The sequence below is a fragment of the Mesocricetus auratus genome, unplaced genomic scaffold, assembly GCF_017639785.1.
Source record: "Mesocricetus auratus isolate SY011 unplaced genomic scaffold, BCM_Maur_2.0 Super-Scaffold_100014, whole genome shotgun sequence".
Lineage (NCBI taxonomy): Eukaryota > Metazoa > Chordata > Mammalia > Rodentia > Cricetidae > Mesocricetus > Mesocricetus auratus.
The window spans coordinates 51,421,004-51,436,981 of record NW_024429197.1 but is presented as its reverse complement, the minus strand read 5'-3'; the positions used below and the strand labels follow the sequence as shown (position 1 = coordinate 51,436,981).

General features: G+C 43.2%; 1 protein-coding gene across 3 annotated transcripts in view; it reads right to left on the bottom strand.

Moving 5' to 3' along the window:
• Nucleotides 1-15,978, bottom strand: part of Slc24a2 (solute carrier family 24 member 2) — a 240,248-nt gene that overhangs the window by 9,290 nt on the left and 214,980 nt on the right. For all 3 annotated transcript variants that reach the window (XM_040757185.1, XM_040757187.1, XM_040757186.1), the window contains 3 exons: nt 15,254-15,397; nt 6,310-6,399; nt 3,226-3,392 (listed from right to left, as the gene is read on the bottom strand). In XM_040757185.1, coding sequence (XP_040613119.1) covers nt 3,226-3,392; nt 6,310-6,399; nt 15,254-15,397 — 401 coding nt within the window. The remainder of the gene's footprint in view (nt 1-3,225; nt 3,393-6,309; nt 6,400-15,253; nt 15,398-15,978) is intronic.

Here is a 15,978-nt window from a genome sequence, read left to right as displayed (position 1 = left end):
CCAGGGTCTTTGCTGGCTTGGGCAAAGCTCAAGAGACTGGCCTGTGATGGCCAGTACGGGTGTTTTGCTCACTAGAGCCTGGATGGAAGATGCTTACTTTAGTGGATCTTGCTGGGCTGGGGGTGGGGGGGGGGAACCAAAATACTTTATCTCTCTACTATAGTTGGATCTTGAACATTCCCTAAAGGCCATCTGTTAAAGGTTCTGTCTCCAGCCTGAGGCTCTTGGAAGGTAATGGAACCTTTAGGAGGTAGGAAGGAAAGAAGCTAGGTCACAGGGGTCATGCTCTTGAATGCGATTTTGGGACCCTGGCCCTTTTCTGTTGTTTTCTTTGCTACCTAGCCACAATGAGGTGATCACGTCTTCTCTGTCATGCACTCCCACCACGACACAGCAGCTGCCCAAAGTACAAAGAAAGACGGACAAGAGGCCACAGGCTAGCCCTTCTGAAGCCACGAGCCGAAACAAACTGTTTCTCCTTTATGGAGACAGAGCTTAGATATTTGTCATGGGGTCAGATAGCTCACCCTCAGTCACACACATGCACATATACAACTGACTGGGGGGCAGAGATCTGAGCAATATATATATATTGGTTTGTTTGAGACAAGGTTTCTCTGTAGCTTTGGAGGCTGTCCTGGAACTCTCTCTGTAGACCAGGCTGGTCTCAAACTCACAGAGATCTGCCTGCCTCTGACTCCCGAGGGCTGGAATTAAGGGCGTGCTCCACCAGCACCCAGCTATTAATTTGAATTTAAAAAATGAATGGCACACATTAAATTAGCAATGTAATTTCAACCATGTAAAATGTATATATTTTGAATGGGTGGTAGATGACCATTGATTTCTATATTTATCTTTTAAAACCCTTATGTACTACTTATACGTGCAAAAGAAAATGCTGGCAGGACAATAAAGAAACTTTACACTCACTATATAACAACACACTCAGCATACTGATAATAAAAACAAAACTGAACAAAATTTGGGAAAGACTTTTTGGAAAATAAATATATAAAATATATCAATACCCACTAAAATATTCAAAATATGTAGTCTGTTAATGCTGCTTTAAGGGGTTTATTCTAATAAAATAATTAAAAGAGAATTTTCTACATAAAGATATTCACAAAATTCCTATAACGGCTAAGGCAAAAGAAAAAAAAATCAACTGAAAGACACTGGTTAGCCTGGAACACAACAGGATGAAACACCGGAAGTCAGAGTGTTAGTTTCAAGGGTTATAAAAACACTGAGCAGAACAGTGCATGAGGCTTGCCAGCTTACTAGGGGAAGCCATATCATGCCAGGCCCATGAGGCTTTAAGTTGGAAAAGATAAGTGCCCGCCAAGTGAACAAAACTAAATATTCTCTAAGAAAAAATTAATCAAATCTTTGCAGGACACAAAAATGAAGGGCTTTTGGTAGGAGGACTAGGGAAGATTATGAGAAACTCTCCTTTGTTATTATTTATATATAATTTAGTAACAAGGAACAAAGAGCATGTTGTAATCTGTCAGAGTATGTACCTTTGGAAACATGGCAAGTATGTCTATCTGAATACTTAGAATTATAGACTTTTTCCCTCTTACACTACAGGAAATTCACCCCCTCACACTCCCCCTCCCCACCACACACTTTACCCACTCAGGTGAGGGATGACAAATACGGTTTATCCCAGAATAACTTCTGTTAAAACACACCCCTTTATCTGTCCATTCTGGCAGCTCTTGTTAGACACTACCATGATTCGCCAATGGGTTAGGCTATGGTGAATTCAGTAGGGGATGCCTGAAGGGCTCCCAGACTGGCAGGAGGAAATAATCATAGTGAGATACAATACAGACAGTCTGTAAGAGAAGGGGCTCCTGGATTTGAACGGACTCTGGACAGAGAAGTCAGTTTCCTGGACACAGATGAAGAGGTTCCTTGCTGGGCCTGCAAGCAAAGGCCCCAGGAGAGGGCACTGTGGCGACTGACAGAACAGTCAGAAGGTGGAGGCCCACAGCCCAGGAGAGGGTACTGTGATGATTGACAGCACAGTCAGACTGTGGAGGCCCACAGCCCAGGAGAGGGCACTGTGGTGATTGACAGCACAGTCAGACGGTGAAAACTCAGTCAGGTTTTACTCTCTGGTAGAGTACTTGTCCTCAGGAACTGTGCTCTAACCCCAGCTATATTTACTGCTGCCCTCCAGTTTCCATATTTAGGCATAAAGTTGATAACACATGATCCACACGACTATTGTGTGTCTTAAGTGGCTAACTGTAAGCACTGTATGAACAATAGCAAACATATGTACAATGGCTTAATGAAAAGGAAACAAGACTGAACATTCAAAAATGTTCAATGAGAAAGTGGTGTTCATTTTAATGAACATCCCAATTCCAGGTTCAAGAGACCTATTATCCTGGGGGCATAGAGACTCTGTGACTTAAGTTTCTCAGGCGATGACATTTAGGGTCATTTGTCCTCTACTTTTGACAAGTTAGATGAAATGGGAGAGAGAAAAGAGTCCCTGTTATACTATTTCAGCCCAGATACATGGAGGAGGGCATAAGCCCTCCCCCAAATGATATGACAGACTTTGATGATCCCCTATGGAAGGCCTCACTGTCCTTGGGGAGTGGGAGGGGGTGGGTTGGTTGGGGGACTTGGTAAGAGTCCCTGTCAATCTGGCTCATTACAGATTATTCCTACTGAGGACTCCAGTTTGTTCAGCCCAGGGAAAAAGATCTCTTGCATTTCACAAAACCTGGGTTGCCAGCATTTTCCAAGCAAGGAGACAGGATGTCATTGCTGAGTCTGGATGTGTCCCAAGCTGCCTTTGAATCCAATCTTATATGGCCAGGAGGGTAATTAGAGAGTAGAAAAAAACACTGTGAAATTGCCAGAATACTCCAGTCCTACCCAGGCAGTGCATATTCCTAACTCATGGTGAGTGCAGTTATGTAAGTGAAATTATCACTTTCTAGAACATTCTGTCTGTAAGTATGAGTTTCTGTTGGCTTAGGGATGACTTCATTTTATTAAGTCCCTAAAAACAACAACAACAACAACAAAAAAAAAACAGCTGGTAAAATGGAATGGTGCTCCCAGGAGTAAATTTTGGTTGGCACTTGGGCAAGTTTTGAGTTCAGAGAACCAGCTCATGTTTCTACAGTTTCTAGGAAGATAAAGACAGAGTTAGAGCTGGTGCACATGCTTATAGAACACCATACTTACCCCACAGTGATGTCAAAGATGTTGCTTCCAACAGAGCTGGACACAGCCATGTCCCCCAGTCCTTTTCTTGCCACTATGACACTGGTGATAAGATCAGGGATAGAGGTACCAGCAGCCAAGATGGTCAGACCCATGATCTCTTCACTAATGCCGATTGTTTCTCCAACCTGAGTACCACAGCAAGGAAACATTTGAGGGGTGGAAGCCACAGGACCCAACATCACTAGGTGACCTCTTTCTAATGAGTCCCCTCTCTGATATAATAAAAAAGAACAAGCCACAGTCACTGATAGAGGAGTTTGTGGGCTTTAATAACCCATCCCAGGGAGTCATTGACGTGCACATGATGGTTAAACAGACTATTTCAAGTAGTAAAGAGCTGGAGGGACCCTGACTGCAGCCACCACACCATGTCTTCTAAGAGTGTCAGAGAAGCTGCAAAATTCATTTGAAAAGCTTGGGCTTTGAACCTAAGGCTAGCACCTGACAGTGCTATCAATTCCCAAGGCTCTTCAATCTACTGTTGAGTGTTAAGATAGTGTGCCATTTTTTTCTTAATATCTCCAATTATTTCTATCACATTTAAACACTTATAGCCTCTAATGTTTTCACAAGGAACCTGGCATTGGGTGAACTCAGGCTTAGAAATATAAAACTAAATCAACTAAACAGCTATATAGAACTAACAGCAAGGAAATCAGAGGGCCTTGGTCCCAGGGCTGCCTTAAGGACTTGACCAATTGATAATTGTTCTCTATACAGTGTCTTGATTCTTGTTTTCTTAGCCATCAAATAGGGATAATAATAGTTTACAAGAAGGTTGTGGGATAAATAATAGTTTTCAGGAAAGCTCTTGTAAGTACTACATCATTATTAGAAAATGAGAGGTGCAGTATTCTACTTCATTACGGGCTTTGCTTTGGACAGTTGGTCTAGCCTCAGGTAGAAGATCCATCCATCCATCCATCCATCCATCCATCCATCCATCCATCCATCCATCCATCCGTCCATCCTGGGGACCAAACTCAGGGCATTGTACATGTTAGGCGAGCACTTTACCACTAAGCCACACATCCAACCATGGTTTCTTTGAGATAGCATCTCACTATGCAGCTTAGGCTAGCTTTGAACTTGGGATTCTCTTGCTTTGGTGTTTCTGACTCCTGTTTCTATGATAGTGACTGTAATCTGCCACACACATTTCCTTTGTTTCTTGAGCACCTTATTTTGTGGGGATTTTTAAAAACCTTATACATTTTCTGGAGTTGGTAAATTACTGTTCTCAAAAATTTTAGACAGTGTTTTCCAATAGTCTACTTTATGACATCCAGAGTTTTTCTGAATAAATTAATGGGTAAAATTACACACAGGAATAAAGGATTTTAGGGAATAGAATACTCATTTCTAAATTTCTTTTTTTGATTTATAAGTATATAATATCATGGTTCCTGGTAACTTAAAAGGAGGTTTTTATCTTGACAGTTGGCTCCCAAGTTTATTGAGCCAACTCAGTCTTCCAGGCACACAGATTCACTGCCTGCCCCCAACTAGAAGTCCCATGGTAGGCAAAGATACTGGCCACCAAGGCTGTGATCTGAGTTCTATCCCCAGGACTCCATGGTGGAAGAAGAGAGGCTGTCATCTCTCCATCCCATACATACTAGTAAATGTAATAAAAACTTAGGAAATGAAAGAGAAGAAATCTACATGCAAGCAGCATCCATAATGTGGATTATATCATGTTAGAATATTAGGTTATAGAAATTTCTGCTTAAAAAATTTCTGCTTGAATTGCTGATTTGACCTTCTTAAAAAATAGTTATGTGAGGGGGTGGGCCTCCCTACTGGAAAGAGAGAAATGACTATGGAAGTTGTCCTCTGACACCCACGTGTATGCTGTGGCATGTGTATGCCAAAATATATAAAATAAATGGAAAAAGATTAAATAAATTCTATCTATTTTGGGATTAGGGCTGGGTTTCTAACCGTTTCTGAAGTAGTCCTAAACATACCTGTGCCATACTGTACTGTGTATTTGCAATATGCAGTGCTCTCAGGCAATTCTAAAAATAATGATCAACTCTGGAAGACACTGAGGATGTGCTCTGTCCTGCAGCATCACATACACTTCTAAGATTTAATTCTTCATGCAACAACAAACAAGCAAGTCCCTCTGAGTAGTATGCAAATGGGCTTTCATCTTTAAAAATGGTTAAGTTATACAGACACCAAAGAATTGTTCTAAGATAAATTTACGATTTATCATGAGCAAATGTTTGACTTGTGTATTTGTCTTATAGGACATACCTTTGGGGTTGTGTAAAAAATTCTTTAGGCAAGAAGAGTCATGAGAGGAAACAGGTTAAAAAGCCCCCTACTGTAGGCTCTAAGCGCCTACTTGCTGCACAAATGAGTGGATCCACTCACACTGGTGACTTCCTTGGGCAACAGGAGTGTCTTGTTTGAGCAAAATGGTCTCTTTCGTGCTGACTAAATGATTTTCACCCTAAGTAAGCTGCAATTGATTTAATATATTCTTAATAATTGAAATTCTTAGAGGGAATGCTATCACAGTGACCATTTAAAACTACACCATTGACATTTGGAGTTTGAATGCCACTCCTGACAGACAAGTCCAAAATTGAAGAGAAGCATGGCTATGTGGTTTTGAACATGGGTTAGTCTTCTACAGCCTAGGATACTTTCCAAGTCTCTGAAGAAGCTAGCTTTGAGTTCCTGATTCTCTTGCTTCTACCTCCCAAGTGCTAGGATTCCACACATATGCCACTAAGCCTGCATGCTTTGCCATTTTTCTTATCAGCTGTAAACTCATTTTCTTTATCTCCATGTTGTAGATAATGATCGTTTCTACCTCATAGCACTCAACAAATAATGGTTTCCACTCTCATCTTTGAGAACAGGACCTGCTGATTTGATTTCTGACCACCAAGATGGGGGAATAGGAAAATCCAGGCTATACCACACTCAGTATATGATAGTTTCAAAAGGCAAACCCATTGATTGACCACTCGACAACCAAGGCTAGAGAAAAACCAGGAGGACGGGCGGCGCTGGCAGTCTTACCTGGTGTGCCCACCACACCATCAGGTAAGAGAAAGCTGCAATCCAGGTGATGGAGCCAAAGAACGTGATAGGGAAGAACTTGCGGGAAGCCTGGAAGACAACCAGAGGGAAGAGAGTCAGTAGTGCCCCTGTGGTGGAGTGACAGCCCAAGGTTAAAGCCACCTTTGCCATTGCCCTGACTTCTCTCACATTTCTGGATTACCCCTAATCTAACCGGGAGAGGAAAATTCATTCTTGGAAATTGAAATTGGTGGGAGCTGAATGGTTGTAGAACTGGGAAAGGAATCCACCTTTCTCTCACTTCCTCCATCCCTCTTCCTTCCCCCTTTCCCCACTTCTCTCTTTGAGACAGGGTCTTATAGCCCAGGATAGCCTAGATGGCCCAGAACTCATTATGTAGCTCAGGTTGTCTTCAAATCCCATCTTTCTGCTCCAGCCTCCCAGTTGTTGTGACAAGTGCCACTGTGTTGGGATCCGGAAGTCACGTCTTGAGAGAGGGTCTGTTTATGTCTGTAGCTAGATGTCCAATGCCCTAGTTTCCACCCTTCATAAGATCTGGATTCCTCTGTCATTCCTTCTGTTATCTTTTCCCTATTCTTTAGTTTGCTTCCAAGTTCACCAGAATCAGGACATCAGAATCCACTACTGGCAAACCATGTGCTATGATAACCTACATGTCAAAACTCTTATGTGATTGATTACATGAAACAAAAGACTGGAAGGATTAGGAAGGTTGGGAATGGATTAATTCATCTTAGAGTCCCATGAATTACCAGGAAAGCCACCACCACAGATGGCTGGTGATGGTTAGTCTCTAGGACACTAACCATACCCATCAGCTGGAGTAGACAGAGGTGGAGATGTCCAATAAGGGTGATCCCTACTAGGGAAGGGCAGGTCAGACATTCTTGGGAATGTGTTCCCTCCAGTGTGCCACTCCTATCTATATTACAAGTCCCATTCTGCTTACAGCACTGGACTTCATGGCATATTGGGCTTGGACAGTGTGAGCACACTCAAAGTTCCCTTAGAACACCAACTCTAGGAGTTGATGTGGATAGTGGTGTCGCAGCTGTCTGAAGAGCTGGTCTGGGGCAGTCACAGAGAGTCCATTCAGCCATGGCATTTGAAGACTCATTGGAAGAAAAAAAATAAACTCGTGTGTGGTAATCTTTTAAATCTGAAGCACAATGAAGACATGCTCTATGGTTCCAGACTAGGTTTGCAATCTCCTTGTAAATTCCAGGCTTTGAGTAAGTCTTTTTGTTATCATTCACTCATCCCTCAGGTTCTACAAGAATCTTTTCTCCCATGAAATGATGGTTGCTTCGAGGGGAGGCATTCTCTGGGGTGACTGTAAGACCAAAAAGGTCAATTGGGAGAGGGCATCGTGTCACAGTGAGCAGGCCACATCTCACCTTTAATTACTTCCCTATGCTCCTTCTTTTTCTTTCTTTCTCTCTCTCTTTCTTCCTTCCTTTGTTTCTTTCTTTCCTTCCTTCCTTCCTTCTTTTTTAAAAACCCTGTGTCAAGGGCTGACTTTCAATAAGATTGCATCGAGGGAGCTGGTTTGCTACATATGAAACTCCCACCCAGAAGCAGGTTGTCTATGAGTGGTTTAGTCCCAGGTTCCACACAACTGTGCATTTGACGTGATGATCGAGAGAGTGGCCTGCTCCTTCTCTTTCTTAGAAGAAAAGTATTTTGCATAAGGACTCTGGTCTGCCCTGGAGACCTGAACACTTCAGTGAGTGATGGGGAAAACACTTTTGTTTTTTTTTCAGAGTGGAGTCTATACCTCCACTTCTCAAAGCAGATTTCTTGAAGGCTGGGGATTGGGTTCTTGAGCTAAGATTCCCCCAGCTGGAGAAGACACCAGACTTGCCCAGGCAGGGGCTGAACTGGCTGGACCTCCCAGCCTTTTCCTTCTGATTGTGAGCCACTGTCTCAGGATTCTAGTGGGATGCAGGTTTCAGTCTCCCAGGGTCATGCTCTGTCACAGGAAGAGAGGGGCAACTCCTGCCACACAAGGCAACCCTGGACTCCAGCATCAACTAGACTCGGGTTCTCAGTGTGGCATGAGAAGCACAGAGAGCTGCTGTCTACTTTATGGTGGAACATCCACATCTCGTGTCCTGGAGAGTCTTCGAAGGCTGTTCTACTTCCAGGTTCATTTGCTTACTAAATATATTCTTACTGTTTGTTTTTCATTTAATATATTTTTAAATTTCCCCTTGCATGTCTGTTCATTGAGAAGACATCATCAGTCAAAATTGAAATATTAAGATTTCCTTATATCACTGAACTATAGAACATTCTCAGCCAAATGGACAAAGGGGTGAGACTAAGGATGTAAAGAACCAAATGCAAATCTCTCCATTAGTGAAAACCTGTCCAATTCAATATTTGATACTTATGATTCTGAAGATACCAATTAATAATTAATAGGCATCAAAAAGTCAAATGTTGAATTAGAGCTTATTCAAAAGACACTAAAAGGAAGCAACCTAGATGTCCCTCAACCGAAGAGTGGATAGAGAAAATGTGGTACATTTACACAATGGAGTACTATTCAGCAGAAAAAAAACAATGGAATCCTGAGATTCGCAGGCAAATGGATGACACTAGAAGAAACTATCCTGAGTGAGGTAACCCAGTCACAAGAAGAGAAACATGGCATGTACTCTCTCATATATGGATTTTAGACATAGATCTGGGGAGTGCCAGCCTACAATCCCATGGCCAGAGTCTGGGAAACAGAAACTTCATTCAGTGGCTGATCGAAGAAGAGGCAGACTCCCTCGGTTAAGTACTGAGCTGAACTCAAGAAAGCCAGTAACAGAGATGGAGGACTAATGACCAAAGGGATTAAGCCTGGGCTGGTTTAACCCCCAGAAACAGCTGACCTGACAAAGGTTAACTCTTGAATCCCAGGCATCAGCCTGGGAATCCAGCATGGGACTGATCAAGACCCCCTGAATGTGAGTGTCAGTGAGGAGGCCTAGGTAATCTATTGAGCCTTGGGCAGCAGATCAGTACCCATCCTGAGTATACACACGGACTTTGGACTCCCATCCAACAATGTGAGGTGTATTCTCACCCTGAACTCTTGGGGAAGGGTCTAGGCCCTGCCCTATATGAAATGACAGACTATGGACACCCCCATGGAGGGCCTCACCCTCCCTGGGGGAATGAGGGGATAATGGGGGGGGGTTAGGGGGAGGGCACGGGAGGAGGGGAGGGAAATGGAGAGGGACCTGGAACTGACTTGTGAAGCAACCTTGTTTCTTATCTAAATTTAAACTGAAAAAAAAAGACACTAAAAACAAATATTCTTAGTGAATTTCAAGCAGTTCATCATCTACAAGGAACAGGTAAAGACTGGATGTCTACTCTATATCCTACTCTTCAACTAGAGATAAAATTCAGGTCTGCTGACTATACAGCACTTGTGCCTAACACGTATATTTTACCAATGCTTCCTGGAAGAAAACAGGGTCCAAAATGGTCAGAATACATCTGGCCACAGGCAGAGTGAGCACCACCACCACCATGCCAGGCTCTATTCACAAGGTCAGAAAATAAAAAAAGCATCAGGAAACAGAGGCCAGTGCTTCAGCTGTATGGCCATCTGCCTCCCCAGCCTCCCTTATTATTCTTGCTTTGGAAGTTGCAACCCTTCATGCACCAGCAGTTTGGCTAATTGTTTCTCTGTCACACTGCCTTACCATGCCTAGTCTCACAACCCAGGAAATCACTTCTCTCATTTCTCTCTAGACCATTCTCCTCATTTGGACTCCATGGTTTCATTCTGGACACCACTGCCCGGGAGCATCTGTACAGGTATTAGGTTATCAGTCCTCATTGGAAGAGAGAAAACAACCCTGGAAGTCAAGGTCTAACACATCAGGTGATGGTCAGTAATGGTGGCTCATCCTGACATCTGGTAGGATCGGGCCTCATACCAATCAGCAAATGAGCAAATTGTGACCATGTGCTGTCCATTTTGTTTCTAATGTAATGGTTAGGTAGCTAATTGGCAGATAATGTTCCCATTAGAAGCTTTTAGTAGAGCAGCATGATACTGGCTTGGAAAAACGTCACTGAACAATAGCTGGCTGAGCAAACTGGCTATGTCCTTGCTGTTCTAAATTTAATAGTCATTGAGCATCTACTTTGTGAAATGGTCTGAAGAATACACTTTTGGTGGAAGGGATGGGAGTCTTGTTATGTATCCCAGGCTGGTTTCAAATTTATACTTCTCCTGCCTTGGTCTTCTATGTAGCTGTGATCACAGGAACTTACCATTAAAGCTGGTTTGAAGTATTTTATACTTATGTATTTAGCTATCTGTTCATTCACTCATTCATTGTGTGTGTGTGCACACACACACACATGGGTAGGTGCATGTTTATGCATACACATATGAAGGTCTGAAAAGAACTTGTGGGAGTCTGTTATCTCCTTCCACTATGTGGGTCCTGGGAATCAAATTTAGATTGTAAGTCTTGTTAGCAATTGCCTTTACCTGCTGAGCTATCTTTCCGTCCCTTGAAGTATTCACACTTTAAGGAGTTTTCCACAACAACCCTAATAAGACTCAAAGTATGGCCACTGGGTTACGATAATGGGGGTTGAAATCTCAGCCCCCAAGTGATCAGTGATTTTCACTATTTAACCTCTTTGAGTGTTGGTTTCTTTATCTGTAAAACGGAGAGGAGGGGCAATACAAATCTAAATGCTCTGAAGAGTCCTGTACACAGAAAGTCTAGCAAAGCACCCAAGCTATAACAAGTGCTCTGGTAGCAGTCACTGTTGTCACTGTGCATTGTTGTCCTCATTGCAGTTTTTAAGAGATGGCCAGGCTGATACCTGGGGAGGCAAAGTGATTGTGGATGTTTGGTATGGAGGAGGCTTGGCTTTCCTCTTAGTAGCTAGCTGTGAGTGAACAAACCACTAAACCTTCCTGGGTCTCAGCCACTTTATTCTTGCTACATCACGAGTGGCTCCTGCTAGAAAATCAATAGAAACTTTGTGAATGAATAAATGATCAAAACTGCAAAATATTAGCTGGGTGTTCTGGTTCCTTCCCAGTTCTAATGGATCATATTTTCCTATCTCAAGAGAGACACTCCTCCTTTGTATGAACATCCATGTTAGGCCACGAGAGAAAATAACACTGAGTGTCTTACTGTTTCTTATTTTCAGTTTTCATCAAAGGTATGTTTTGCATCAAGATTTACTTACACCTTAGCCCTTTCTGTTTTCAAATAAAGTTGTTAATTTAAGAAAACTATAAGTGTGAAGCTCCTATTTAATATCTGAGCTGGAAGTATGTGTGATCCAATAAACATCACCATAAAATTTGCATAGAAATGAGGTAGGAAGGAATAAAAACAAGTGGGAGTAATATTTATTCTGAAATTAGAACTATACAATCATGCATTCCTTGTAATTACTGGTAAGGTTTGGGATGTTCATCTCCGTAACGAATTTTAAAAACTACTGTAGAGACAGCTGGTGTGCCCTAAGGAGGAGCAAATGTCTGTTTGCCAATTTTCCTATTCTTTTCCCTCTCCCTTGATAGTACCTCCAGTGGCCTTTGCAGACAGGACTTAAAACACAGTACATTACTCTGCCTCTTCCATCCATAGGTGAGCTCCATTTCTCCACCCTCAGGTGTTGGCTGGCTTTATGACTGACTTCAATCAATAGAATGCACTGGCCATGATGGAGTACAAATTCCAAACTAGATCTCAAGAGCATTTTGTAGTTTTCATTCTTGTAGCTCTTGGTCTTTTGCTATCCCGTGACTAAGTTCGGATTAGACTGCTTAAAGATAAGAGACCATGTTGCACACACAGAGACTGTTTCAGCTGAGATGCTCTATGACAACCTGCTCCCAGGAGAACTGTCGGGCTGAATCTAGCACAAAGTGCCAATCCTCAGAATCCTGGGATGAAATTAGCTTGTCTTAAGTTGAGTTTGAGATGGTGTGTTACAGAGCAAAAGGAAAACTGACATAAGAAACAATCTAATAAAACTCTCCTCGAATAGATATGATCAGGAAATATCTTAATGGCTCCTGTACCTATTGGCATGGTTTATTTCCTTTGGCCTCTTGTATGTGCAGAGAGGGCCACAAGTTTATCTTTCAACCAGTATGCTCTCAGAGTAAACTGAGACTAGCATAGACAAGCTGGGGTATGCAGTCACCTTTGACTTGCAATATCGCATTGAGGAGGGTCTCTTTATTTATACTGCTCCTCAATCACAGAATGCCATGGCTGGTAAGGGATCTAGAGATCTTAGAAATCTTTATCAACAGTGGATAAAAATGGAGTTCAGAGAAGTGTATTTCCCAAAGTTTCTCAGCTTACTAGGTAGGACAGGGAGAGAAAACTACCAGAGTCAGGGGTAGTGGAATGAAAATGATCTGGAATCAGGAGCCTCAGGCTAGTCTCCCTTAGCTGCTTCTGTGAAGTCTTGCTTTCAGTTATAGGTAAGTGTCTTGGTCAGGGTTACTATTGCTGTGACGAAACACCATGACCAAAAGCAACTTGGGGAGGAAAGGGTTAATTCAGCTCACACTTCCATCGCTGCTCATCATCAAAGGAAGTCAGGACGGGGGGGGGGCTGATGCAGTGATGCAGAGGCCATGGAGGGGTGCTATTTATTGGCTTATTCCTCACAGCTTGCTCAGCCTGCTTTCTTATAGAACCCAGGACTACCAGCCCAGGGGTGGCACCATCCACTATGGACTGGACCTTCCCCCACCAATCACTAAATGCCCTTCAGGTTTGCCTACAGCCCCATCTAAGGGAAAGCATTTTCTTAGCCAAGGTTCCCTCCTCTCAGAGGACTTTCTTTAGCTTGTGTCAGGCTGACATAAACTATGCAGCACAGTAAGTATGCCTTGTTTAGGTATTAAACTTAAAGATAGAGACTATGAATTTTGTGTTATTAAACAGTTTAAGGGCCCATGTTGTCCTTAGTGCTGAATATTTGCTGAAGAAAACTAAAGATAGCCAAATATTCCCTTGGTAGTCTCATTGCTTAGAATAGTATACAGAAAACCCATTCAAAAAGATAGAAAATAATACATTTCATATTATAACTGGTGCTTAGGGAAGCAAGGAAGCTGATGGCTAATATCCACTGTCTTGATGGATTTGGAATCACACAGGAGTGTTACCTCTGGGTTTGTGTTTGAGGGGACTTCCAAAGAGGTGTAACTGAGGAGGGGAGACTCATCCTGACTGTGGGTGACAGAATCCAATGGGCTGGGACCCCAAACTGGGTCGACAGAAGAAAATGAGTGTGGCACCAGTATTCACCTCAATCTGCTCCTGACTTTGGATGTCATGTGACCAGCTGCCTTATGCCAATCAGTCATGCCTTCCCAGTTCTGATGGAATCTCTCTTTTTAAAACCATGAGCCAAAAATCAATCTTTCTTCCCTCAAACTACTTCCGTTCAGGTATCTTGTCACAGCAATTAGAAATGTGACTAACAGAGAAAGCTCCGCTGGCCCAGGTGTTAGGGCCTGGCCCTCAAGGGTAGGCTGCGGGGTGAAGAATGAGTCAATGGTGTCACTGAGAATAGTGCCACACACAGTCAGACTTGTCATGATCTAGTTGTGAGGTGTGGTAGTTAATACTCATTGTGAATTTGGATGGACTTAGAATCACCTAGAGGATTTGCAGGCACACCCCTGGATATGTCTGTGAAGGTGTCTACCGAGAGGGTTAATTGAAGTGGGCAGATCTACCATGGATACAGATGGAATAAGAGGGGGAAGGAGGCCTTTGGAGCACCAGCGTTTCCTCTTTGCCTCCTGCCCACTAGACGTGGAGAGCAGCCTAGCCCCATACTTCTGCTCCCATGATGTTCTGCCCAAGAGCATGGGGCAAAGCAACAATAAGCTCCCGTTAGCCAGTCAGCTCTGCCACTCTGGACCATATCACATCCCTTCTGTAGAGATTCAGAAAACAAGATTTGGTTTTCAGATGTTCCCTTGTGGGGTAAAAGTAAACACTGGGCCAAACAGCATAGAAACAGGGGGATGATTGGCATATTAGCTACTTTTCTTGTTGTAACAAAAGAAGACAAAAGCAACTTAAGGAAGGAAGGGGCTTCTTTTGACTCACAGTTGGAGCATAGGGTAGTAGTACCAGGCAGCTGGTCCCATTGCGCCCAGTCAGGAAGCACAGGGAATTGAGTGGGACACTCAGCTGCTCTTTTCTGTTTTATTCAGTCTGTCCATCCCAGCCCATGGGTTGGTACCACCCACATTTAAGGGCATGCCCTTCCTCTTCAGTTAACCTATAATCTCTGGTTAGTTTAGATTCTGCCAAGCTGACCATCAGTATAAACCATCAGAATGGATAATGAACACATCGCATAACTATTAGTGCAGTGTGAGCCACCCAAAGGGGGCGGGGTCAAACATATCAGCGGCTTTGCTATGGCTTCCAGGAACCCAGCCATTCCTGAAGCGTAGATAGATGCTCTGGAGCTGTAACTTGACTTGAGAAACTTAAATATTGCTTCCAGGTGGTGGTGGTTGCACCAGGTGCCAAAAGAACTGCAAAGAAGATGAATGCAGTTCTCAGTTGGAAGTCTTCCCAGCTGGAGTCCTAGGCTTGGTCGAGTAGAGATAAACCATCCCCAGTGCACCCCACTTCAATTCCCATCCCACAGGATTTGTCAGCAGAATAAAATGGTGGTTGTTTTACACCCCTAACCTCTTGGGCGGTTCAGGATTGCTCATCACTGCACAATCATTGTGATTAAAGTTTCAGGCACGTATGAGAAGAGACACACTGGCGTCACCTCAATTTCTAACGGAACACAACTAGAAATAGACAGTGGTAGCTGCCATACTTTTTCTTTTTCCTTTTTTTTTTTAACTAGGGAGCTGTTTCAACAGAGGTTCACTCACAGGTTTGCGGACATCAGGTAAGGTGATCCAGAGAGGGAACACGATGGGAAGAACGATCAGGAACGTGACCTGCTTGCGGGCGCTGGACGGCCAGGACAGGCTGAGGGGTTGGTCATCCTCCTCCTCAGCAGTCTCTGTGGCTGGCTGCAGAACGAGAGGACAGGTTCACAGACAGCAAGGCTGCAGAGCAAGTGGGGGCCATCCTGGGCCTCACTGGGGTTTTCCCAAGCCACCCCAGCTGCTTTCACCACATTCTTTTTCTAGAACAAACAGTTCACCACCCCACCAGAGAATTGTAGAACTTTCTTTTCATTCTTTGGGTATCTTATGGCTTCTCGTGTTTATCAACTGATTATTTAACACTGACTGTAGTTACTACTCATGACATTTCTTTTTGATCCAACTGTGCTTTTTAGTCAACTGTACAGAGTGACGAGTTTCATTATATTTCCATAATACACATAATGTACTTTGATATAATTCATCTTATCCTTTTAGAAATCTTCCTTCATGAACATTTTATGATTAACAATATCTACTGACATGTTGATCTGTGATCTCATCTCCTTTTCCCTAGGGCTGTGTTAAGTGATTTGAACTCCTTGACTCCTTGGGAGGAAGAACACAGGGGAAAAAATTAAAACCCCTCTCTTCCTCTTTTCCTCCCCCACTCTCTCCTCTCCTTCCCTGCAACTACTATTCACCAGGCACAAAGCTCACTACAG